At 43.6% G+C, this 27,498-nt stretch overlaps 1 protein-coding gene across 3 annotated transcripts in view; it reads right to left on the bottom strand.

Annotated features, from left to right (window-relative positions):
- The window catches only part of LOC101735706 (lysosomal proton-coupled steroid conjugate and bile acid symporter SLC46A3), a 61,367-nt gene that overhangs the window by 10,097 nt on the left and 23,772 nt on the right, over positions 1–27,498 (bottom strand). The window contains exons 2-4 of one of the 3 annotated variants that reach the window (XM_062669104.1): positions 13,856–13,909; positions 2,910–3,799; positions 187–346 (exon numbers count right to left, since the gene is read on the bottom strand). In XM_062669104.1, the coding sequence (XP_062525088.1) occupies positions 187–346; positions 2,910–3,782 (1,033 nt within the window). In that variant the 5' untranslated portion in view covers positions 3,783–3,799; positions 13,856–13,909. The remainder of the gene's footprint in view (positions 1–186; positions 347–2,909; positions 3,800–13,855; positions 13,910–27,498) is intronic. The other 2 variants (XM_004930626.5, XM_012694245.4) reach the window with 2 other exon arrangements.

Genomic DNA, 27,498 nt, shown 5'->3' with positions numbered 1-27,498 from the left:
TGAATAGTAAAATAGCCGAAGTAGCAACGAAATGAAGACTTCATCAGATATTATCTTGTCATCGGATATGTATATCATGTGTAGCTGCAGTATTTAAGTTGTTATGTCTATGGGCTTTACTAACAACTTTCGAATGAACCCTGAGAAAGAGAAAGCCTGCCCCTCAAATTAAAACATTACACTCACCATATATGGGTCCAATGATAACACAGAGCACCACGACCAGCATTATGACTCGTAGTCTTCTATTATTAGGACCTTTCTTGAACGCCACCATCAATGTTTCCTTGACATACTTTGTATCGAAGAAGTCACGAAGCCAATGGCAACAGTTCTTTGGTGGTTTCTGTGTGTGTTAAAACGGTTTTTTTTAGTTAAGTTTATAATTAAGCAGCTCCAAATTTGGGATGCAAAGAAAAACCAATAAAATTCGATATTTATATCTTTTGGTATTTGAAAATCTAAATTTTAGTGTAAATGCTTACAATAATAAAACGCAAATCATAGAAGCAAAAACGAATGAAGAGAGGAAGGAATTAAAAAATTAATATGAAAAGAAAAAAACAGAAAAATCACTCCATATAGCAGCCGTTGTAAAACTGGGACTTAGAAATGTCTTAAGGTGGGTAGCGGAATTTTCATTGTTGATGTCAATGGGTTCATCAGGTTACTGAAGACCAGGTCTGACTTGACCACCCATCTAAGCAATAAATAAAAAGATAGAAATAGGCAGGATAGTGGACATGCCTGAGAACTCACAATACGTCCTATCAGCCAATAATTACGCAAACGATTTGAATGCAATCGATGTTACAAAATACGCTGCGTGACTACCGATTTTGAGTTTGGGCGCTAGTTGTACGTAAAACCTGTCAGAAAGATGATGATTGTTGGGTGGCACTCTGAACCTAGATTAATTTAGTGCTAGACCTTGCTGGAAGCTGAATGTAGATAAAAATGTTGATGATGAATGGAACTTTTGTTGACTGAGTTTTAATTATAGAAATATAAACAATTTTATTTGATGAAGGCATGAAGCTTGTACGAAAAGTACTATGTGATTTTTAATTGAATCAATTTTTTGAGTTTTATGTGATAGAAAAATAATTAAAGGATTAATCAGAAAACAAATGTGGATGATAAAAATTTCTAAGTAAACGCAGTATGCTAATTCTCGAACGATAGAACTTACTAGAGCCGAAGGTTCACTCCAGTCGACCGACTGTGACACCAAACTAGGTCAAGTTGACAGAATATTTGTTTTGTAAGTTTGTAACGCACGAATAATCTATTTTAGTCATTGAACTTGAAAACGTGTTATATAATCATTATAATTTCACGGTCGCCTTATTAGTCGGCAATTATTTTAGAATTTTTTTTTGTTAATAACCTAAAAATATGCAGATTACAAGATAAACGGAAGGTCTGTCTTGCTTCAATTACGTTACCACGGATTATTGAGCAAAAACGACTTATTTTTTAGTACATCGTAAGCATGGCTTGCCGTTTTAATGTCATTTCATTGGCATTATTATTATCATTATAAAAGAAATATTCGAAAACCATATCGAATCTTTAACTGAAAGGTTATCTCGCATTTATATAGTTCAGAAGATCTGCCTTTCAACAAAACATTGTTCTTAGTAGCTCATTTGTTTGGGGGGCAGCGGCTGCCCTTTCCCCTTGGAATCTCCGGTGTCCATGAGCTACGTTAACTATTAATTAACCACCAGGCTAAGTACAACCGAGAAATACACCACAAGGTAAACAAAACAACATGAATTTGCTTAAATCCTAAAAATGTTCGTAGCAGAGGCGATATATTTCTAACCATAAATTTTAAAGCGCATTACTCCCATATTATCTGATTGGACTAGTGATTGCATTAGCAAGATGTAGCAATGACTACATTTAGTATTAGAAGTGACATCGATGATCATTTTCGTGCTCGCGAAGACACGACAGGCTTACTCAACAGGTCAGATCGTAAATATTCACAAAAACCGTCGTCGAAATATTCCTTCTCATATAAGAATTTTCTTTTAAAGAAAACTTTGCCCTTTTTTCTGCTTGCTCTAATACGAGAATTTAAATAATCTCCCATAATAGCATTCAAAAATAATAATATTTCATATAAATTATAATATTTTTATACATTGGTAAATGGACCGTGAAAATCTATTGATTTAATAGGGGAATTGACGGAAAAACGACTCTCTCTTACAGAGGTTTCTGTTTCTCGCTAATAGAGGTTTTGGGAGCTTAAAATGACGGGTCTTGGCTATTATTCTCACTTATAGAGTTTTCTCACTTATCCAGTTCTCACTTACCCAGGTTTGACTGTATAGACAATTACATATCACGATAGATAATATTATGTAGGTACTTCAGGTTAGCGTGGTATGGACATGAGATGCGTAGAGAGAAGATGCATGTGACTAGAAGATGTATGGAAATGATAATGCAAGGACGAGGAGGAAGAGGTCGACCGAAGAAGACATGGATGGAGTGTGTGAATGACGATATGAGAGAGAGAGGAGTAAGTGTTGAGATGGCAGCTGATAAAAGAGAATGGAAGAGAAAAATTTGCTGTGCCGACCCCACCTAGTGGGATAAGGTGGAGAAAAAGAAGAGAAGTAGGTACTTAATAAAAAAAACTGTAAGATTCCGACCTTTCAAATATTTTACAGTTTCGTGGTAATGGTCGTGGACGATTTATGTCAACGACTCGCCAACCGAAACTCGAATACCAAAGAAAATATTTTTTAAGATACTGGGAATAAATAGTGAAATAGCAATGAAATATTAAACAGTCAAATACCCTTCTTGAGATAGTCAATTGCAATATTATCTAATTTCATTAAATTGAAGAGAAATATATAATACTTTGAATAAATTCTGACACTCACCACAGATGGATCAATTTTTTTAACCTCCTTGATCCTGAAGAATCCATACATGAAGCTTAGTATGTACAAAGTAGCACTAACGGAAAACACACCGTATAATCCGATTTTCCTCACTAAAATCCCGCTGAGCGCAGCCCCAACAGGTACTCCCACGGAATGAAACAAATTCACAATTCCTATCCTTAAAGTCCGTTGTTCTTCGGTCGTAACGTCACCAATGTAACTAAACACCCCCATAAACATCGTGAACCAGCCTCCGGTTAATGCGGGGAATATTGCTTCTGTCACGGCCGCAACCTCAACGGGCAACTCGTAGAAGAAGTATGTGTTCACAATGAGACCGATGCTTGTGAGGAACTCCCCTACGATTGGAAGGAGCATGCAAAATTTCCTTTGCCCAACTCGGTCACTGTACGCTCCGAGGAATATTAATATGAAGCAAGGCAAGAACGATTGTAGAACAGTCTTCCAGCCTGTTACAGAAGCCACTAATGTTTGGACGGCTTCTTCTTCGAAAGTGTAATTTGTTGTTTCTCGTCTCGTAAGTGCATCACACACGTGGTGTTCAAACCTCAGATTGACTCGACAAGCTTTTTCTAAATATAGATTCTGTGTGGCTAATGCGGCTAATACCGATGGCATTACGTAACAAGCCAAAATAGGTTCAACAGTAATTAGAGAAATCATACGCCTTGTTTTTTGCAAAATCCCGAGCCCTTCCCAGTTCTCGGAATCATCTTTGGGTTCATTTTCCCCGTCTTTTTTGTTGTTCTTAATACTATGACTAATTATGTTACTTCCATTTAAGTCACTGCTATTAAGTATTTTATCTGCAGACTTGTTGTTTTCCAAAATTTTGCTATCGATCGCCATAACTGGGTCGCGTCTTTCTGAAACAAATTTTAATTTAATAAAAGAAGGACTATCAAAACTATATTCATTTTATATTAAAGTTGAGCGTACGTGGTTTTACGTGGATCACATGCTAGGCTTTTGTACCTTTGATTAGTAAATGAACTAGCACCGGATACTGTAATCATCCTATTACCGTTGACGTACTTAACCTAATCGCCGCCGTCATTCGGAATTAGTTTTACCTAGACACAATGGATTAACATTAAGAAGTCAGTCATTGTAATATGCTACTTCGCAACAAAGAGTTCGGACTATCATTCTCTATACGTGACATTTATTTTGTTTGTGATACAACACGCATTTTTCGTGACGTCTGTAAGATCTCACAATGAAATTTAATTTAACGGTTCGGCTACCGGTTGATTGTATCGCGGAAATACATTTTCCGGCTTCGCGATTTCTGGTTTTCGATGTTAGCATAATCGATTAATTATTTGAAGTTTGTGAACTAACCAATAAAGCGTGACGAGAAAATAGGCTTTATGTTGATGATTTAAAAGGTGTGAATACGAAAATTTTGAAAATAAACGATCGTATACACCTCTCTAATTTGAACAAGCGACCCAACAATCAAAGCTTTATTTAAAATTGACAGCATTTGCGTACATAATAGTTATAGCAAATTGCGCGAACACTTGTCTTCTGGCTCAACGAATCGTGATAAATTCATAATCATCTAAGTTAGTTGACCGTTTCAATTGTCACTTCTAAGAAAAACATTAACAATTAGATATAGTCCTTTTACGAACATAATTTATTGTAAGTCATTTTGAAAAGTAATGATGCAAAAACTATATTATAATCAATCGGTTATGAAAACATACAACTGAGCTATGACATAACCAGGCAGACTAAAGGAGCTTTAGGAATTTAAAGTTCATTGAACTACTACTTATTGAACTACGATTTAGCTACTTTTAAATATCCTATGGTGTCCTATCAAAGGGCATGTTTAATCAATTTTCATTTTACAGAAGATGACTGTTCGATTGATTTTTATACAATGCGTTTGTGGAAATCGATGTACAGGATAAATTTCAAGATCTTCCACCGAACTCTCAGAAAGACACCTTCTTACCTCGGTAGACAGACGACTCGAAATCTATCTAGCATTGTAATTGTAATAAATTTTGGAGGTTTATTCGAAGTAATATTAATGGAACGTTAAGGTTAAATACTAATAACCAGTATAGTCTTGTTTTACCAATGCCTTGTGTACGTAAAATAAGATATGCATTTTCGGAGGCTTGGCAAAATCAAGTTTGAAATCGTCGTGGCCTAAAGGATAAGACGTCTGGTGCATTCATATGCGATGCAACGGCGTTCGAATCTCGCATGCGGGTACCAATTTTTCAAATGAAATATGTACTTGACAAATGTTTACGATTGACTTCCACGGTGAAGGAATAACATCCTGTATTAAAATAAAATTCAAACCCGCAAAATAATACTTTGCGTAATTACTGGTGGTAGGACCTGTTGTGAGTTCGAGTAGGTACCACCACCTCGCCTATTTCTGCCGTGAAGCAGTGCGTTTCGATTTGAAGGGGCACCCGTTGTAACTATACTTGAGACCTTAGAGCTTATATCTCAAGGTGGGTGGCGCATTTACGTTGTAGATGTCTATGGGCTCCAGTAACCACTTAACACCAGGTGGGCTGTGAGCTCGTCCACCCATATAAGCAATAAAAAAAATTGCAACTACTCTTAATAGTGGATTATTATGAAATTTGACGATTGCGTGTTCCAATGACAGTGCAGTAGTTACGATAGCTATTTTTTCACGCTTCTACGAGTAATGTTAACGTGTTGACTGAGTTCATGTGTGGCGAAAACTCGATGAATTCATGTCATTTTGACCTCGCTCCAGCGATTACATATTGTCAATGAAGGCCGACACTGATTATTCACAAATTTGTTTTCATAGTTCATCTTTTATTGTCGCATTTTTTTTCCCGCTCAATCTGGTCTACCTCAAATAACATTTTCGTGTATTGTCATTAAAATTCAATAGCATTTGCAAATATTATTATAGCTTTAGACATACGATATATATGTGCGGGTGGATGTGACTGATTTCCTCCTGTAAGCCTGTGCCGATTTTGAGGAAATTCTTTGTGTGTTCGAGTTGTTACGAAAATTATTAAGATTCCCAAGTCGGCATTGTAAAAGCTTTTTTATAGAAATATTCATCAAATTGGTCCAGATTATTAAAACATATTATTATTCAAAAAAATATTGAAATTTCCCGCTAGTTACATTATAGATACAGATTTATATAATTAAGTTGTTATTCGATAAATGAGTATTTCACTGAATACCTGTTAAAGTTCAAAGGTCACCTTTTTAATTACTTATATTTTTTAGATTTATATTTTAAGCGAGTCGGTAATGTTATTTGGTAGCAAATTAATTAAACTTATATTACGTTTAAATTAAAATTAAAATTTAGCCTATGCATGCGGCCTCATAAGACGTCATACTACCAGTAAATAGTGCCCCTATAGTGCCCATAGTGCCCCTTTTGATAACTACATACCTACTCCTTAACAGACACGTACTAAATCTTACACCAATATATCTAATCAATGCCATTTTTTCACGTATCCCTAATAGAACCCCGTGTATCTCTGGGAATACACTTACCACAATTTGAGAATCGTTGATTTAGACTAATCTAAAGCAATAAAAAAATACTCTAACAACTATTTGAAGTAGATGTAATTAAAAAAAATGACTTATATTAGAAAAATCGCCCCCAAGCGCTACTTTTCGATTTCGTTCTGACTGCACAGAATCTAAATTAAGAGGTATCTATAAATAAAGACATCCGCGGAGAACGTTGTAAAGTACTTTCACTCGTCAGACGTAAACAAACCGCGACCTTGTCACGAATATCTCAATACGGTGAATAATTAAACAGAATTATGATTACGGAATAGACAAATTTAATAGCACTTGATTCAATATAATACTTTTATTTTTTAATCTAAATATTGCAGCCTTGACACGGCGTTGGCATGGCAAAGGCATGATGAGATCGGGAGGCCACTAGGTTATAATCCAAGATCTCAATGACATGTAACTAACATGTTTTAATATTCACTTTGATAGACATATCTAGCTTGGGCCGTCGGTCAATTTTCAGGTAGCAGACACTAAACGTACATAAAAACATTGTCCATTTTTTTAAAAGTCTGAATGCTGGTTTGATTTATATTTTACAGATTACATATCATTATAATCAATAATCGAAATTGCCAGACAGTATGTCAACGGTTATTTCCGTCATACGATACAACGCTTACACAAAAATTACGCAATTATACTTATAATCTACGTCTTCATTTTTGAATTTTGGGATTTTTTCAGCTACATATTTTATAGACAATTAGAGTTCTTAGGGATCAAACAAATCCATATCTTTTTAAAATTCGTACGCAGAGCGAGATTAGCTCTGATAGAACGACGGCTCTGACGAAGAGTGTTACGAAGCATCTGCCCACGTCTTGGATTATTAGTCTATTGATATATGATTCGTATGATGGATACGCATGTTGGACAACTCTACGATTCTAAATACAAAAATCTAAAGGATCAGAATGAATTTTCGAATACATATATAAAGGAATGTGTGGGTCCCATTATTTGGTAACATATCGCGAAAGATAAGCAACTTGGAAAGCGAAATTATATCTTCATCCATTATACAGATGTAATAAATTTGACAATTGAAGCAAAAGATAGATCTTATTCGAGCGGAGTAAATTAGTAGTGTAGCGACATATTGAATTATGTATTTCGAGTACCCGTCAGTTGGGCGTACTCGGGGTGACGCGACGAGTCTGGTTGTAGTATTGACCATGGGAAACCCCTACTGTGCCCGGGCTCTGATCTCAGGTGGAGACCGGACGTTCATTGAAAGAGTGCAAGGGGAAACATATTCAAATATTTGAACTTCCATACATTTTGTGTGACTATTAGCTTCTCGAGTCCGTCCCCGACCCGGTGCGCGATCATAATAAAAGCCGATGAAGTTTACGTTTGTTCATGAGTTACTTGACACCCACTGCGTCGGGCAGTGGTTGGGCGGTTATGGGTTTTATATAAAAAGGAAGACCTTATCAAAAAATAGACGTATACTCGTAATAGGAGCGCCGATAACGTCTTTTTTTCTCCGTTAAAAGTACATTCCATTTATAAGGGCCAGTTGATTACTCGGACATTGGCCTTTCCCTAACCTGAAAGTAAGAAGATACAACCGTAACAATTTTCCCGAAGGTTATAATAAAAGAAGGAATGTCCTTTAAAACTATCTATAGCATTGATATTCATTTACGTTTAGAAATTAATTAAACATTAATTACCTAAGTTTGTATTTATTTTTAAATTTCAAACCATTCTTCGTGTCGATAATATTAAGGATTAAAATTTTATTCAATAAAAAGATGCATTGTTTGTAGATTTAAAGCAACATTTGAATTAAATTATTTATTCAAAGTTGTTGAAATTGCTATTCAAATATTGATTTATTGATTAAATCACTCTTTTTTAAATAAATAAAATAAAATCAATTACACTAGTGTACGATGATTATTAATATTGATTATTTATAAGATAGATGCTCTTTATTCACATGATTCATAGGATATGGATACATAATGCAATGAAATTATGAGATTCTGAATAAAACACTTTTTGATTCTTTGCTGTCACGCAAAGTCTTTTTTTAATAGTAATTATAATATAGTTATTGTTAATTTTTGGAGGGAATCTTTTAATTCTACCGAAGACTATATTTTTCAGAAGACTTTTTAAAGATATGCCGGAATTTTCTATAAAAAATACTATGAAATACAGCAAATAATACAAGAAGTTGCATCAACAAACTCTATCACAACTTTAAACTTTAATGTATCTGTTATACATTAAAAGAACCATATGAAATAATATCTTGTCTACAAGCGCAAATCATGATAATTAATATTACTAATAATAAACCGTATCTTAAGCGAAAAAGGCTGATAATTTGGTAATCTAAGAATTTTCCAATGTACATTTATAACGAAATTTTTTAAAGCAAAAATTCGTCAATCCGCAAGGTTTTTAGCTGCGTCACATTGATTGCAATTTAAAAAGTTTGTTTAATAGCGAAAACATTTTTAAATAATCGTTTTTCTACGCGGAAATCCTGCTCAAAATACATATAAGTCTTAAAACTTTCAAGTTAATTCGACATCTTCAAGTTAGTGATAATTACTCTGAATTTTTTTAATGTTTTTATTGCTTAAATGCGTGGACGAGCTCCCAGCCATCTACAACATAAAAGCCGCCACCCACCTTGAGACATGAGTTCTAAGGTCTCAGTTTTAAATTGGGGTATTTTATCATTTATTTTAAGGTTTTCCTTACGGACTTCTGACGTTTTCTTTTATTAAGTTCGTATTAATTCGTATCCTTCTATATAGGTTGTTTTCGTTCAGAAACATCGTTCATCATATTTGATCATACCGTCATCGAACCGATCATGTTGACATAATATGTATTCACAATCAAATAAAGTATTCGTATAAATGATAATTGCTTTTCCAAACAACACATATGCATGCATATATAGGAGGTATGTACGTGCGACTACAAACCTTCGCTGATGTCCGACTAATCTGAATACATAGGATGATTTTTTTATGGTAAATACCAAAAGATTTCCGTTTAATTCAACATAATTATTTACTTTTCTTTTTCGTCTTATTTATACTGTATTATTGCATGTGTTTTCATGTCTAAAATACGTCGTAAATTTTATGTATATCTACAAATAAATAAGAAATTTTATTTGAAGCGACAATCGATCATAAGCAACGTTAATCTTTTATTCTTTTCTTATGGCTTAGATGGGTGGACGAGCTCACAGCCCACCTGGTGTTAAGTGGTTACTGGAGCCCATAGACATCTACAGCGTAAATGCGCCACCCACCTTGAGACATAAGTTCTAAGGTCTCAGGTATAGTAACAACGGCTGCCCCACCCTTCAAACCAAAACGCATTACTGCTTCACGGCAGAAATAAGCAGGGAGGTGGTACCTACCCGCACGGACTCTCAAGAGGTCCTACCACCAGTAAAATGATTTCTGATGTCTCGATCAATATATAATTGCCTATACTGTGTTACAATATCATTAATTCGCGAAGCAGCTGCCCTTCAGTTGTAAGGTCTCCTTTGGAGGCGATCGGACATCTGTTAGCAAATCCCACCCCTCCTGACTGAGCCCCCGTGCTCGCCCTCATGTTTTGGTGACATTGAAAAAGGCCTTCGAGCCACCAGTAATCCTTCCTTCATAAAAAAAAAAACAATGACGTCCGAGTTGCAACCATCGCGTGGTTTAAATAAAAACACAAACAATGGATGGAGTATTTTTGTAAGATTTCACGTTCTTAACAGTGTTCACAAAAAGCAACCGCAAACGTTTTTACGTGTTCACACATACTTATCAAGAGTTGTTGCCAATGGCAGGGGAAACCCCTCTTTTTATTCCAAAAGAATGCTTTCGTATCTTCCTCAACACAAATCGGAGATAGCGTGGTTTTATTGCGATGTTTTCTTTAATGAAAATTGACGGAAAATTTGTCAGTCTCAAACGTTTAGGTTTTCTTTTTTAAAGGAGAAAATATACAGAAAACATCGATTACAGGTTTTTTTCATAAACTCCAAAGTATGACACACTTCATGAGATCAGTACCTATCATTAGCAAGCTCCATCTATCCTACTTGCGTGCATCATTGGAAGTCGGTTGCAGCTCCGCCCACATATTTATAACAGGGGAGTTTTCCACGCAAAGCCAAACCTTTGCTTTGTGAAACATAAGTCTGTTTTGGCGCTTCAATCTGATGTGGATTCCAAACAACTTTAAGCGCCAGGTTAACTTTTCTTGCAAGTGACTTCGGAATTGCTGAACTGCTTTTACCGGTGGTAGGACCTCTTGTGAGTCCGCACGGGTAGGTACCACCACCTTGCCTATTTCTGCCGTGAAGCAGTAATGCGTTTCGGTTTGAAGGGTGGGGCAGCCGTTGTAACTATAATTGAGACCTTAGAACTTATATCTCAAGGTGGGTGGCGCATTTAAGTTGTAGATGTCTATGGGCTCCAGTAACCACTTAACACCAGGTGGGCTGTGAGCTCGTACACTTATCTAAGCAATAAAAAAAAAAAACTGCCTATTTCGCCCGAAATTTTCATACTGATATTCTACTACTTCTTGGTGTACACAAATATGCGATTCGTAGGGTATTCTATGTTAAAATATAACTGAGACTTCGACATATTTTAACTCAAATTTTAAGTTGCACAGTATTCGCAATGTGATTTCTGCTTAATCAGAGCTCATCTACTCCATAAAATATATTTGTATATAAAGTGAGAAAATCGTTGTTATCATCAAAATTATAACACCGCAATTATTTTCATAAAATGAACATGCTTAACGACCTGAACAACAATTTTGTCTACGGAACAAAAAATGTCACACAAAATGAAAAAAAAATCATCACTTTGTATTCATTGCTTTGTTTGTGCATATAAACATGACAGACAAAAAAATTAAGTATGTACCTGTTATTTATATGCGAATACTCATCGATGATGAAGATACAGTAAAACATCTATTTACTCGAAATAGTTTTGAGATATGATCTTTAGCGAGTACTGTGATTGCACAGAGCCCCTTGAAAAATCATGTCTAATTAATTACTATTGGATAAATCACTCGAATCTGCCACTTTAATTTTTTATTTCTTTTTATTGCTTATATGGATGGACGAGCCACAGCGCACCTGGTAATAAGTTGGTACTGGATCCTATAGACACCTATAACGTAAATGCGCCACCCACCTTGAGATATAAGTTATAAGGTCTCAAGTATAGTTACAACGGCTGCCCCACCCTTCAAACCGAAACGCATTACTGCTTCACGACAGAAATAGGCAGGGTGTTGGTACCTATCCGTGCGGACTCACAAGAGATCCTAGATCCTACCACCAGTAAAGTGACGTCATTGAAATTTACTACGTGCTACTCTACAGTGTATTACTTTTATGCGTGACTTATTAAACAAAATGAAATCAATAGTCTTTTGTGAGTAATCTATATATATAAAAATGAAACCCGTTTTCCGTTGTCACGACATAACATGAAAACGGCTTGACCGATTTGGCTTATTTTTTTTTTGTAGTTTTCTAATACTCTGTACAAGGTTCTTACGGAAACAAATATTAAGAAAATCTCTCAGAAATATTGAAAAATATACATTTAATTTTGCATATTTATTTGTGAACTATTCCACGCGGACGAAGTCGTGGGCAAAAGCTAGTTTTAAATAAAACAACGATAACAACAAATTTTCTAGCGTTCCGATAATATTTAACCCTTGACAGGTACTACTATTGTTTTTCTCATCCAAATCAGCGATTTTTTTTTTAATTTTTTGTTGCTTAGTCGTGTGGACGATCTCACAGCCCACCTGATGTTAAGTGGTTGCTGGAGCCCATAGACATCTTCAACGTAAATGCGCCACCTACCTTGAGATATAAGTTCTAAGGTCTCAGTATAGTTATAACGGCTGCCCCACCCTTCAAACCGAAACGCATTACTGCTTCACGGCAGAAATAGGCAGGGTGGTGGGGTGGTACCTACTCGCGCGGACTCACAAGAGGTCCTACCACCAGTAACCAGATCTCTTTAAGTCAATATACTATTATAATACAATAAATATAAAACGAAGAACATAATATGATCTATCAATGAAAATGTTCAGAAATCAGTGTTTTTCATTTATAAGTAAATCAAATGAATAGTCAGTTAATTCCACTGCATAACGTATTACTAATTTGACTAATTCAATACCTTTAGTCTATACTAATATTATAAAGAGGAAAGATTTGTTTGTTTGCTTGTTTCGAATAGGCTCCGAAACTACTGGACCGATTTGAAAAATTCTTTTTCCATTAGAAGCCGACATTGTCCCTGATAAACATAGGCTACTTTTTTTTATTTATTTTTTATTTATTTTTTTGGTTTCATGTGTATTTTAATGTTTCCGAAGCGAAGCGAGGGCGGGTCGCTAGTTCACTTATAAACGAGGTATTTAGATTAATTACTTTCACTAATAGTTTTTTGACAATATTAATAAGTCCTAAAAAATGCATCTTAACTAGTTACAGCCATGAACAGTTTCCTGTAACCTCATAGTTTTAATAACCCAACAAACCTCGAACCGATGGTATCTTCTTTAATAGTAACTAGTGACCTTGTGGCGTGTATCATTCTATTGTTAGTCGACAAAGACTTCTAATTATACCATGGTGTTCCAGAATAATATGAGGACACAATATCATCACCACATGTTTGTACATAAGGTATAATTATGTTGGACGACTGAAATAGTATATAAACTAGTTATTTGTTACGTTTTGATGATTGACAAAGCCTAGCTGTAATATTGTATTATACCTATTTTTGTTACAACTAGAGCAAGTAAATTTATGGCCTACCTTGAGGTCGAAATTTCTATTTTTTTTATTGCTTAGGTGGGTGGACGAGCTCACAGCCCATCTGGTGTTAAGTGGCTACTGGAGCCCCTAGACATCTATAACGTAAATGCGCCACCCGCCTTGAGATATAAGTTCTAAGGTCTCAAGTATAGTTACAACGTCCGCCCCACCCTTCAAACCGAAACCCATTACCGTTTCACGGCAGAAATAGGCGGGGTGGTGGTACCTACCCGGACTCACAAGAGGCCCTACCACCGGTAATTACGCAAATTATAATTTTGCGGGTTTGATTTATTTATTACACGATATTATTCCTTCACCGTGGAAGTCAATCGTGAACATTTGTTGAGTACGTATTTATTAGAAAAATTGGCACCCGCCTGGGATTCGAACACCGGTGCATCGCTCAACACGATTGTACCGGACGTGTTATCCTTTAGGCCACGATGACTACATATAAATAGCGATTCTTCTATAAACTAACCTGAAATCTGTGGTCATTTTACGATACACGGTAAATATCCGTTGCCTCTGAAAACTTAAAAAGCGTTGTTACAATGAATTACACAGAAGCACAAAACTTTGTAAAGCAGACGCAGTATGTAATAGAACAGATTAAAAAATTATTAAAACTACGTTTTTTTTTAACAGTATCTATAGTTATGTTAATTTGTTAGGGAAGGCGTAATCAAATATTAAACTAAAGCATGAGTGCTATGTGGTAAGCAGGGCGTCTACATATGTACTATGACACCTTTAGTAGTGTATATATTGGTTTATACTCGTTGGGGAACTTTCTCAGTGTAGTTACATTCCATAATCTTAGATTAGATAAGATAGATAAGATTCCTAAAAAAACGGAACAATTTTAGACAAGGTCGGCAAATGTAATGCTATTTAACATGAGTATAGATTTAAAAAAAAATCGTGTTTGAAGCGAAGAGATCGTCCTTTATCAGAACAACGTAGTCCAAAATTTAACATCAATAAGGAAAAATTTAATGTAAATATTATTCACAAAAGTTTTTGTAATTGCCACTAAAGGCAGTTAACATTAGCATCGTTTGATGGTTCTTGATGGTCATATTCATTACCGATATTCGTGATCATCAAGGCATAGCTGTAATGTACTGCCTATGTAACTGGTTCTTCGTATTAATTCTAGCGTCGTTTCATTGACTGAGTTGATAAACTTTGTGCAGATACTACACGATTTTCAAATAGCAGTTTAAAAAAAAAAAAAAATATTGAGTGTGTTTCGTACCATATTTAAACATCATCACAGCCAGGGGTTAGTAGCATTTGAAAAATATAAATTCATGCAATAAATTTAACACGTAAATAAAGAATTGTGGTTGCGCCAGCGTCATAACAGATTTGTAGATAGATGTTTTTATAATGATATGGCAGCTATGACACTTTTCCCTTCCCCTTCCTCACCCATCCCCCGCGCCCTGGATTGCCTAGTACGAGCGTCGCGGGCACACACAAAAAAAAGAAAAGAAAAGAAGAAAAAATATGGCGGTTACCTAGCGCGCGCTCCGCATTACAGAAATCAGTTATTTTGTGATTTAATTATTGAGATGGCCTAAGACTTTATTCTTATACAACATTAGTGTCAGTGTATCTCAGTGTCGTGCAAGATAGAAGATACACCAACTGGCTTCAAGCACTTCTAGCAGCCGTGATTCGGACGACTCCATCGTCTCCAGGTACGGCGTTTTCCTTCACAATTTCCCTCGGGTTGTGTTCCTTTGTTTCTTCCCGCCACGGCCCGAGAAAGTGTCATAGTTAAACAACGCAAATACAGTCCACACTCATTTTTGTAATAGATGACCGTTACAATTTTGGTCTACCAACCGCATAGCGCAACCAAATTGTATTTAAATGGTGATGATATTTTAAACGCTTTGACAATGAATCTTTTTTTTTTTTTTTTTTTTTTTTTTTCCTACCTAAGCTGATAGCCCTAGCGGCTATTTCAGCGTAGCCTTAACTTTAGTAGGTGAGCTCACGGGGCTCAAACCTGACGATGTTGCTAACACGAACCCTAGCAAGAGTCGTGCTTCGCAGAATCTACCACCGGATCGGAAACGCGACCCACTGAGAAGATCCGGCGAGAAACTCAGTGGGCTGTGTCTGAGAGTTAATTTACTCGTCGAGCCCTTCGTCGCAAGCGACGGGTTCGACGAGAACGGTGACCGGTGCTTGAAGTACCTAAAAGCACCGTTAGTGGATCAGGAGGATCCGAGATGACGTGTTTAGGGCGACGTCGACTGCTTTCCATTCTGTCCGCAGGATCGGGAATGTAGTTACCGGCGGCCACGATGAGAGGGTTCTCGTGTCGTGCCGCTTTATCGAAGTGGCGCATGGACGCCGACTGCAGATACTTACTGATGGACTCTAAGTCCAGGTCGTCATGGAGGTCGACGTTCCTGACGAACCACGGGGCTCCGACGGCTATCCTGCAAAAACGGGATTGAATAATTTGAAAGGATTTTAAGTGTATGCGGGCCGCGTGAGCGAACACTACACTTGCATAGGTCATGACGGGGCGTATGCAAGTTTTGTAGAGTGTCACCTTATTTCTAAGGGACATTTTACTTCGCCTACATATCATCGGGTAGAGACGTCCTAGAATGAAGGCGGCACGGTCGCGTACCGTCTTGATGTGGGGGCGGAATGTCATCCTACTGTCGAGGGTGACGCCTAAATATTTGACCTTCGGGGCCCACGGTATGGGCTGGTCGTACATCGTGATTGGGCGAACGGCGGGGGCGGGGGTGTTGACGCGCCTAGTCGGGAGAGGGATGCTCAGCGTGGTGTTCGGAGGGCGACCCCTTTTGAAGAGCACCGCTGTGCTTTTCGTGGGGTTAATGTCGATGCGCCACTTCCGGAACCACTGTCCCATGGTGGTAGCTGCGGTCTGAAGTCGTCGATGAAGCAACGCCTTCTTCCTACACGAGTAGTAGATGGCGGTGTCATCGGCGAAGAGCGCCAGATGGGTCTCCGGAGACCGGGGTATATCGTTGATATACAAACTGAATAGTAACGGGGAGAGGGCGGAGCCTTGCGGGACTCCGGCTGTGACGTGACGGGGCCGGGAACGCGTTCCCTCGACTCGATATCGGAACGAACGGTTCGACAAGTAGTCTCGTATGATGAGCACGAGTCTGTCTGGCACTCCCATGTTATACAGTTTGTATATCAAACCGTTGTGCCAGACTTTGTCGAACGCCTTCGCTATATCGAAGAAGAGGGCTCCTGTCGGAATGGGTTTCCGCCTGTTCAGCCCTAGTAAGATGTGCTCCGTGAGGCGGTGCACTTGATGGACGCACGAGTGTCTGGCGCGGAATCCAAACTGCTCGTCTATAAGAATTTTATTCGCGGATACGAAGTCCCAGAGGCGTTTACGAAGGAGCCGTTCGTATAGTTTGCCTATCGCCGGGAGGAGACTGATGGGGCGGTAACTCGCGGTTTCGTTCTTCGGTTTGCCCGGCTTGTGTATGCCGATAACGTCCGCTTCTTTCCACGCCGCGGGAAAGATGCAGTTCGTCATAGCAGCATTTAATATGGTGGCCAACATCGTTATCAGTTGGGCTGGTAACAGTTTAAGCGCGCGGTTGCGGATGCCGTCGGAGCCGGGAGCTTTCCGTGGTTGTAGGCTATCGATCGCCTCCTTGACCTCGGAAGTGGTAATGGGGGGTAACGCGTCCGAGGGCGGCAGGGAAGCTCTGCGCTCGACCTCCCTGTCGACGAACTCGGTGTGTTCGGGGTCCGCGTGTTGAGTGCTGGTGGTGCACTGCTCTTGCAGTGCATCGGCCAGCAACTCTGCCTTGTCATCGTCATCGTAAGCCGGTGGTTGGCCTGAGGGGCGTACGAGAGGCGGCATAGTGGCTATAGTTTCGGACTTGAGGGTCCTAGCTAGTTGCCAGTATGCTTGGTGAGTGGGCGCGAGTTCTTCTAAATAACTATCCCAGTTTTCGTTTCGGGCGTCGCTTAAGCGGGATTTGACCTCCCGCTGTAAGCGACGCATCCGAGTCCGGTTTGAATCCGTGGGATATCGATCGTAGGCCCGGATTGCCGCGTTTCTAATTCTAACTAGGTCCCTAAGTTCGGGGGAAAGTCTGATGCGGTGGAAGCAGTCCTCCACATCGACTTGTTTCGAGGATCTTATGATCGCCGTCGAGACGTGATCAGTGAAGATGTTTATGGATTCGACGGTATCCTCGGGGGATGGAGTTGAATCCGGGCCGCAAGGGAGGATTGGTGGAGCGGTGTCAGCTAAGCACGTGCCCAGCTTCTTCCAATCCACCATGGTCCTCGTATCTGGTTCGCGGTTGAGTGGGCGACCGAGCTGCATGACGACAGGTCGGTGGTCTGAGTCGAGTTCTGACATTGCCTCGATGGAGCGCAAGCGCAGAGTTACGTTCCTCAGCAGTGCCAGATCTATTGTGCTCGGACGACGCGCGGCGTTGTACGGATAGCACGTGGGGGTCGGGGGGTTGAATACTTCGAATGTGAGGTCGTCTATGAACGCGTCGAGACGCCTACCGTTCACATTCGTGCGATGGCAGTTCCACCTAGTGTGGTGGCAATTTAAATCGCCTGCCAGGATGACCGCGTCCCCCATACCGAACAGTGTCTCGAGGTCACTGCTCAGGAGGGGTTTGTCAGGGGGAGATAAACGGATGCGATGACGATCGGCTGGTGTCCCGTCAGCGCGATGCGGCACACTGACGCCTCGATATGTAAGAGCGAGGGAGTATCGAGAGGGACGCAGTGCAGGGCCCTCCTATAGTAAATGACAGTCCCGCCCTTGCGGGCGGAGAGTCTGTCATTCCTAACCATGACGTAATTCGCGACTTTGGGGTCGCGACGCGAGGGCTTTAGGAAGGTCTCCTGCACCAGAAGGATGTCGATGAGATTATCGCGGAGAAACTCATATACTTGATCGCGCTGACGCGCGAGTCCGTTAGCATTATAAAATGCTAACTTTATGGAACGCGGTTTTTCCCTACCGTTGCACGCCATTGATTACCGGTAATCAAACCAGCGTGCGCTGGACGGACTCGATGACGTCGATGTACTCGAACGTCGCGTTTAGGCGGTCTTCGGCCGTGACCGCTCTGCGCATGGCGTCGGCGAACGCACGCATGCGGTCTATGTTTATCGCGGCGATGTAGTCGCGAATAATGGTAAAATCGTTTGAGTGCGCGGGGCCGGGGCGAGGCGCGGGACCGGGCGCGGGCGCGGGGGCGGGGCGCGGCGCGAGTAGAGGTTGCGGCGCGTACCGCGGTTGGGGTGCCGGTGTCGTTCCTGCCTTCGTGAACGGCAACGGTTTCGCCCACGCGGAGACGGTGGGCACCGGAGCCGGTACGAAAGCCGGTTTCGGCGCGCGGGGCGCCGAAGTCTTTGGGCCAGCGGTTTTAGGGGGCGCGTTTGCCGGGCGCTTCCGTGGAGCCTTGGGGCATCCACGGTAGTTGGCCGTGTGTCCCTGCTTGCGGCAGAGTACACAGCTCGGCGGCTCCGTCGCTGTCTCTTTCACGCGCGAGCAATCGGTGGTCGCGTGATCTTCTAAACATTTCACGCAACGCGGTCGCGCGTTGCAGTTACGCGCGGAGTGGCCATATAACTGGCAACGGTGGCACTGCCCGGGAGTGCCGCGTTTATAGGGGGCCTCTACGGTGACCCCCGATAGGCCGCACACGGTGCGGAGACATGAGGCAATTTTCTTGCCCTCCGGTGTGGCTTCTAGTGCTACGAGCACCATATCATACGCGAATTTATCGCGCCCGCTGTGCATCCGGTGCACGCTTATGACGGGGTAGGACTGACCTACCAGGTCATTTTTGATTTGCTCGACGTCGAGCTCTTTCGGGACTCCGCGTACTACGACGCGGAGTTCGCGCTCCTCCTGGAGCGCATAGGTATGATACCCTATGCGTTCCTTGCGGAGGTATGCTGTCAAGGACCTATGGTCGTCGGATGACTCTACTTTGATTTGTATTCCATGCGGAATATTCCTCGCATGGAGTACATTTATCTTGTTGGCCTTAAGGGCCAGGGAAACGCGATCCCAAGAAGATTTTTCCCGCAGGATGACCGGCGGCGGTGCGGGAACTTTTCGGACGGGCGCGGGCCCGGGGCGCGGCGACGGGGTTGCGCGGCGAGGGGAGTCGGGTGAGACCACGACTTTAGGCCGCGACGCGTTCGCGGCCTTCGGTTGTTTTGGCGCCGCGGACGGTTCCACGGCGCGGGCGCGTTTTTTCCCGCGCGCGACGGTGGTGAACCCTTCCGAGGTTCCCGGTTGGGGACTCGCGGCGGACTCGTACTCCATTTCCGACTCGGAGTCGGAGCCGGAGCTTGATGACGCGCAAGACGCGATCGACGCAGGCGCGGGGGTGGGGGGCGACATCGGCGAGTCGCGAGGTACCGGCGCGGGGGGCGACAAAGGAGAGTCGCGGAGTGCCGGCGCGTCAAGGCCGGCCTTGTAAGCTTCGAACTTCGCGATTATGTCCGGACAGACGTCGCGGACGAACTTAAAGAAGAGCGCGCCATTGGCGTCACTCATGGTGAGTGTGTGCCCGGGGGGGGCGTCCCCGGGACTTAAGCAAACTCGCCGAAAGGCGAGTCCCCTGAGTGGGATTTATACCCCCTGCGCTGTACCTGCCAGCAGTGATTTGCAGGGGGGGGATGCCTATGCCGTGAAAACGGCAGTCAGCTGGGATTGGGGTGGAGAGTTTGGGAAGGTGGGACCCCACTGGGTTGTGAGTGCCACAACAAGCGGTGATCGCAGTGGGGGTTCAGTCTTTAAAAAGACTGTTTTGCACGACGGATAGATAAATAAATTTAATAAATGGTAATGAATGAATGAATGTGAATTGGCGTTTTCGAATGCAGAACAAACGAATTCGAATTGCTTTTTCGACCCAAGGTCGCTACGCCAGCGCCCGTGCGTCAGGAATTCACAACAAAGTCGCGATCGACGCGACAGCGACAATGTCGTGTAAACCAAAACACAAGTTCGCGACGGCAGCGACAATAATTCGAGAAAACACGTCCGGACTCGACAGCGTTGCAAACGGAATTGATGGTGTAATGACAATGAATCACGTAATGCGACTTAATTTATAGTGACAGCAATGAACAAAACTTTTTGTTCTTTTTTTGTAATTTCTATGTTTTTCGCGAACCGCAAACAAAGCTAGACAGATTACGTTTTTGATCGTGCATTTATTTTGTGTATTTTATTATTTCGAACATTTTTGTTTTTTCTTAGTAGATTACTAAAGTTTTTGTGGTAAATGACCTATCTATTGCAGTTTTTTTTTAATGATTGAAGTATTACTGGTGGCCCGGAGGTCTTTCCAGTTTCACCAGGACAGGTGGGCGAGCAAGGCTTAGCCAGGAGGGGTGGAATTTGCTAACAGCTGCCCGAGCGCCTCCGAAGAAGACCTAACAACTCAAGAGCAGCTGCTTCGCGAAAGAATCCCCTATCAGATCGGAATCGCGACCCGCTGAGAAGACCTGGCGAGAAACTCAGCGGGCTGATTAATGGGTTAGGTTGCACGTCGAACTCTTTGCCGAGCTCAAGGAGTACGGTTACCGGGATCCCTGAGCCTTCTCCCAATATTAGAGCTGAGATGTCTAATGCAAGAGTTATTGGATCTGATGGACATCTATTGAACTATTGACGTTTAACGTACATAGATAAAGTAATTAGCAGTACCTCAGGTTTCATATAACCATTAGAGACTTTAGTTTTATTGTTTGCTGATGCTATGGAAAATAAGATAGAAATCATGTAACTTAGGTAATCTTAGTTCAAAAGCGACTTTTATCCAGTTAAACATATCAAGAATAAAATCGTTTACAGAAGTTGAAGAAATATACAAGATTATTTCATAAAGCCGTATTTTACAACTCCTGAAGTATCTGGAGGATCGCCAGCTGATCAGTGACCGACAGTACGGTTTCCGTCACAGTCGCTCAGCTGGCGATCTTCTTGTATACCTTACTCACAGGTGGGCTGAAGCTTTGGAGAGCAAGGGCGAGACTCTCGCTGTGAGCCTTGATTATCGCGAAGGCCTTTGACAGGGTCTGGCATAGGGCACTTCTATCGAAGTTACCATCTTACGGAATCTCCAAGGGTCTCTGCAAGTGGATCGCTAGCTTTTTGGATAGGCGGAGCATCACGGTCGTTGTAGACGGTGACTGTTCTGATACCATGACCATTAACGCTGGCGTTCCACAAGGTTCGGTGCTCTCCTCCACGCTTTTCATCCTGTATATCAATGACATGCTGTCTATTGATGGCATGCATTGTTATGCGGATGACAGCATGGGGGATGCGCGATATATCGGCCATCAGAGTCTCTCTCGGAGCGTGGTGCAAGAGAAACGATCAAAACTTGTGTCTGAAGTGGAGAACTCTCTGGGGCGAGTCTCCGAATGGGATGAATTGAGCTTGGTTCAATTCAACCCGATAAAGACACAAGTTTGCGCGTTCACTGCGAAGAAGGACCCCTTTGTCATGGCGCCGCAATTCCAAGGAGTATCCCTAGAAACTTCCGGGAGTATCGGGATACTTGGGGTCGACATTTCGAGCGATGTCCAATTTCGGAGTCATTTGGAAGGCAAAGCCAAGTTGGCGTCCAAAATGCTGGGAGTCCTCAACAGAGCAAAGCGGTACTTCACGCCTGGACAAAGACTTTTGCTCTATAAAGCACAAGTCCGGCCTCGCGTGGAGTACTGCTCCCATCTTTAGGCCGGGGCTCCCAAATACCAGCTTCTTCCATTTGACTCCATACAGAAGAGAGCCGTTCGGATTGTCGATAATCCATTCTCACGGATTGCTTGGAGTCACTGGGTCTGCGGAGGGACTTCGGTTCCCTCTGTATTTTGTAGAGCATGTTCCATGGGGAGTGCTCTGAGGAATTGTTCGAGATGATACCAACGTCTCGTTTTTACCATCGCACCGCCCGCCACCGGAGTAGAGTTCATCCATACTACCTGGAGCCACTGCGGTCATCCACAGTGCGTTTCCAGAGGTCTTTTTTGCCACGCACCATCCGGCTATGGAATGAGCTCCCCTCCACGGTGTTTCCCGAGCGCTATGACATGTCCTTCTTCAAACGAGGCTTGTGTAGAGTATTAAGCAGTAGGTAGCGGCTTAGCTCTGCTCCTGGCATTGCTGAAGTCCATGGGCGACGGTAACCACTTACCATCAGGTGGGCCGTACGCTCGTCTGCCTACAAAGGCAATAAAAAAAAAAATACAAATTAGATTCAAAATTATTAAAATTGAACATTAATGCGAAATAATAAAATTGAAATTGGTTCAGGGCTAGTCTCCGGACTCCGCTTCGCCACCAATTACGTTATGCTGGTATCACCCGTGTCAATGATTCTTGGACATTAATAAGCTATTACTAATAGTAAACCGAACGTAATGTCTTTTTTTTTGTTGATCTACAAAAGCAGAGCTAATGACGGACTAAGTGGTTTTCGAAGCTCATATACATGACAATATAATATGTAAATACCACCAACTTTGGTTTAACTATTGTAATTACGGCTTCTGTACCTAGGTAGGCGTGTTTAGCTACTGCTATTACATGTTTACTGGTGGTAGGACCTCTTGTGAGTACGCTCGAGTAGATACCACCACCCCACCTATTTCTGCCGTGAAGCAGTAATGCGTTTCGGTTTGAAGGGGGGGCAGCCGATGTAACTATACTTGAGACCTTAGAACTTATATCTCAAGGTGGGTGGCGCATTTACGTTGTAGATGTCTATGGGCTCCAGTAACCACTTGACACCAGGTGGGCTGTGAGGTCGTCCACCCATCTAAGCAATAAAAAAAAAGAACATTTTATCAAGAAATTCGTAGTAACAAAGTCTTTAATTATTTATCTCCAATTATTTCTGCCCTCCTGCCTGCAATGGATATTATCACTGTTCGCGACGGACATAAAGAAACATAGTTAGAATAAGATATTCCCGAACGGACATAAATGATTGAAAATAGTTAAATAGATATTGTTCGCGATGCACATAGATAGTTGTAAAATAATAGAAAATGTCCGCGATAAATAAATAGAGAATAAATAGATAATACGTTAAAACAGAAATGTCCGTAAATAGATACGCTAGAATAGGAATATGTTCGCAAGTACAGCTAGATTTAATAGAAATAGAGATAGTCAGTATGTTAAAAATAGTTAGCATACAAATGTAAATAGAAATAAGTTAATTTGTAAATGTTATTTTGTAAATAAAGATTGGTCCTCGTGGTCTTTAATTTGGCGTGGGAACGCAGGAGCGAGTCACAATACGGGCAACTAATAGAGCGACTAGGCAAACAATAGGCGAGCGAGGCGGCCGAGAGAACAATAGACGCCCACCGTGCTCGGACTCATAATAGCGCTGGCCGAGTGCGCGTGGGCGACCATAAATAGGGGGCCTACCTCGCTGCGAATTCAGATTCTCGCTCACGACTCGGTCGTGCGCGGACGTGCTTTCCGATCCGTGGCCCGCTTGCGAGCTGCGTCTCTGAACTCACAGTTGTGCTCGACAGTGTAGTGACCGTGAATACATCGTGCTTACAATTCAGTAGTGCGGACGTGCCGATCCGTTGGTCGCTTGCGATTTGCGTCTCGGAGTCCATTTTTGTGCGCTAAAGTGTTGTAACCGCGAACCCACCCTTTACCAACTGCCTTTTTCAAGGCAAAACCAATCGCTACGATCAGGCTTCCTGTGGCACTCACAGGCTAGCGATTTCCTAACCTTTCCCAAAACAACAGTCTTTTTCAAGACTAGACCCCCGCTCGCGATTCTGCCTGCTGTAGCACTATACAGCCCGAGCGGGTTCCTTTCCTTTTCCCCGCCGATTGCCGTTTTCACGGCATAGGCATTCCCCCCCCCTGCTCCTTGCTGTCCTGCAGCACAGGGGGGTTACAAATCCTATCCGGGGCCTCGCCTTTCGGCGAGTTCAACAAAAGTCCCGGGGCCGCCCCCCCCGGGCAAGAAGACCGAAGATGCAGAACAGTGAAAGTGTCAGTGACAGTGATTTTGTCGGGTTCCTCCGGGAAAGGTACCCGACAATTAGGGCCGAATATTTAGCCTATAGGGCCTCCCGTGGCAATCCCTCCCCCCCCGCGTCCGTCGCCGCGTATTTCAACCGTGCCTCGGAGGCACGCCGCGCGCCCCCCGCCGCCGCGTTAAGTACGAGCGCACGTTCCGACGATGCGACTCACGAAGCGCCTAGCGCTACCCCCACCCCCGCGCCCGCGTCGGTTACGTCATCACGCGCTACGTCCGCCGCGACCTCGACCGTTTCAAGTTCAGGCTCCGATACCGAATCGGAGATGGATTTCGAATCCGCGTCCAGCCCTCAGCCCGGAACCTCGGATGGTTTCCAAACAGTGACACGTGGAAAGAAGCGTACTCGCGCCGTGGAGTCCCGGAACTCCACGACAAAACAGACGAAATCCGCGTCCGCCTCTCGACCGAAAGTAGTAGTTACACCGGAGTCGGACTCCGCGCGCCGCGTAACCCCACCGCCGCGTCCCAAGCCCGCGCCCGCTCCCAAAGTAGCTGCCCCGCCCCCGCTGATACTTCAAGAGAAGACAGCGTGGAATCGCGTGTCCCAGGCCCTTCAGGCAAATAAAATTAACTACACCCATGCGCGTAACGTCGCGCATGGGATTTAGATCAAGGTCGCAACGCCGGGCGACCATAGGGCCCTCTCAGCATACCTCCGAAAGGAGAACATAGGTTTCCACACCTATGCTCTTCAGGAGGACCGCGAGCTCCGCGTAGTAATACGCGGAGTCCCTAAGGAGCTAGAAATAGACTACATTAAGGAGGATCTGACCGCTCAGGCCCTCCCGATAGTTAGTGTGCACCGGATGCACAGCGGGCGGGGCAAACAGCCCTATAATATGATACTCGTGGCGTTAGAACCCACCCCGGAGGCCAAAAAGAAGATCGCATGTCTCACGACAATTTGCGGCCTATCCGGGATCTCGATCGAAGCCCCCCACAAGCGTGGCACTCCCGGGCAGTGCTACAGGTGCCAACTCTATGGCCACTCGGCGCGTAATTGCCACGCGCGCCCCCGCTGCGTGAAATGCCTCGGCGATCACGCTACGATAGATTGCGTTAGAGATAGGGAAACCGCGACCGAACCTCCCAGCTGTGTCCTATGCCTTAAGCAAGGGCACCCCGCGAACTACCGTGGATGTCCCAGGGCTCCGCGAAAACGCCCAACCCACCCAGCTCCGCGAACCGTCGGCCCAAAGACTTCGGCACCTTCAGTGCCGAAACCCGCCTTCGTGCCGGCTGCAGTTCCCACGGTCTCGGCGTGGAAAAAGCCGCTGCCGTATACGAAGGCGGGAACGGAAACCGCACCCCCGCCCCCGCTCGTGACACGCCCCGCGCCCCAGCCCCTGCTCGCACCTCGCCCCGCGCCCGCGTTCCGTCCCCCGCAACCCTCTGCCGTCAACGACTTCGCGCTCGTGCGTGACTTCGTCACTGCGGTGAACTTCGACCGTCTGCGATCGTTCGCAGACGCGATACGTAGGTCGGTAACCCCCGAACAGCGGCTCGCGGCCGCATTCGATCACATGGACGTCTACGAGTCCGTGTCGCGTACGTTATAAAAATCTTTACCGGTAACCAATGGCGCAAAAAGGTAGAGAAAAACCGTATTCCCTTACGTTAGCATTCTATAATGCTAACGGACTCGCGCGGCAACGCGATCAAATTTTTGAATTCCTCCGCGATAATCTTGTAGATATTCTATTAGTGCAGGAAACCTGTCTGAAGCCCTCGCGTCGCGACCCGAAAGTCGCGAATTACGTCATGGTTAGGAATGACAGACTCACCGCCTCCAAAGGCGGGACTGCCATTTACTATAGGCGGGCCCTGCACGTTGTCCCTCTCGATACTCCCTCGCTCTCACATATCGAGGCGTCAGTGTGCCGTATCTCGCTGACGGGACACCAGCCGATCGTCATCGCATCCGTTTATCTCCCCCCGGACAAGCCCCTCCTGAGCAGTGACATCGAGTCACTGTTCGGCATGGGAGACTCCGTCATCCTGGCAGGCGATTTAAATTGCCACCACACTAGGTGGAACTGCCATCGTACAAACGTTAACGGTAGGCGTCTCGACGCGTTTATAGACGACCTCACCTTTGAAATAGTCGGTCCCCCAACTTCAACATGTTATCCGTATAACATCGCGCTCCGTCCGAGCACTATAGACCTGGCATTGCTTAGGAACGTAACTCTGCGCTTGCGTTCCATCGAAGCAATGTCAGAGCTCGACTCAGACCACCGACCTGTCGTTATGCAGCTCGGTCGCCCTCACAACCCAGTCACTGTTACGAGGACCATGGTGGATTGGAATAAGCTGGGCACGTGCCTAGCCGACGCCGCTCCGCCAATCCTCCCTTACGGCCTGGATTCGAATCCATCCCCCGAGGACACCGTCGAATCCATAAACATCATTACCGATCACATCTCTTCCGCGATCATTAGATCTTCAAAAGAAGTCGATGTGGAGGACAGCTTCCACCGCATCAGACTGTCCCCCGATCTTAGGAATCTCTTAAGAGTTAGGAACGCGGCAATCCGGGCCTACGATCGTCTTCCCACGCCTTCAAACCGGATTCAGATGCGTCGTCTACAACGCGAAGTCCACTCCCGCTTAAGCGACGCGCGTAACGATAATTGGCATAGTTATTTAGAACAACTCGCGCCCTCCCACCAAGCATACTGGCGACTAGCTAGGACTCTCAAATCCGAAACTACCGCTACTATGCCTCCCCTCGTACGCCCTTCAGGCCAACCACCGGCATTCGATGACGATGACAAGGCTGAGCTGCTGGCCGATGCACTGCAAGAACAGTGCACCACCAGCACTCAACACGCGGACCCCGAACACACCGAGTTAGTCGACAGGGAGGTCGAGCGCAGAGCTTCCCTGCCGCCCTCGGACGCGTTACCCCCCATTACTACTGACGAAGTTAGAGACGCGATCCACAACCTCCAACCTAGGAAGGCACCCGGCTCCGACGGCATCCATAACCGCGCGCTAAAACTCTTGCCAGTCCAAC

Source organism: Bombyx mori, chromosome 6, assembly GCF_030269925.1.
Source record: "Bombyx mori chromosome 6, ASM3026992v2".
In the NCBI taxonomy this organism is placed as follows: Eukaryota; Metazoa; Arthropoda; class Insecta; order Lepidoptera; family Bombycidae; genus Bombyx; species Bombyx mori.
The sequence above is the reverse complement of the archived record's forward strand: the minus strand, read 5'-3'. Positions and strand labels throughout refer to the sequence as shown.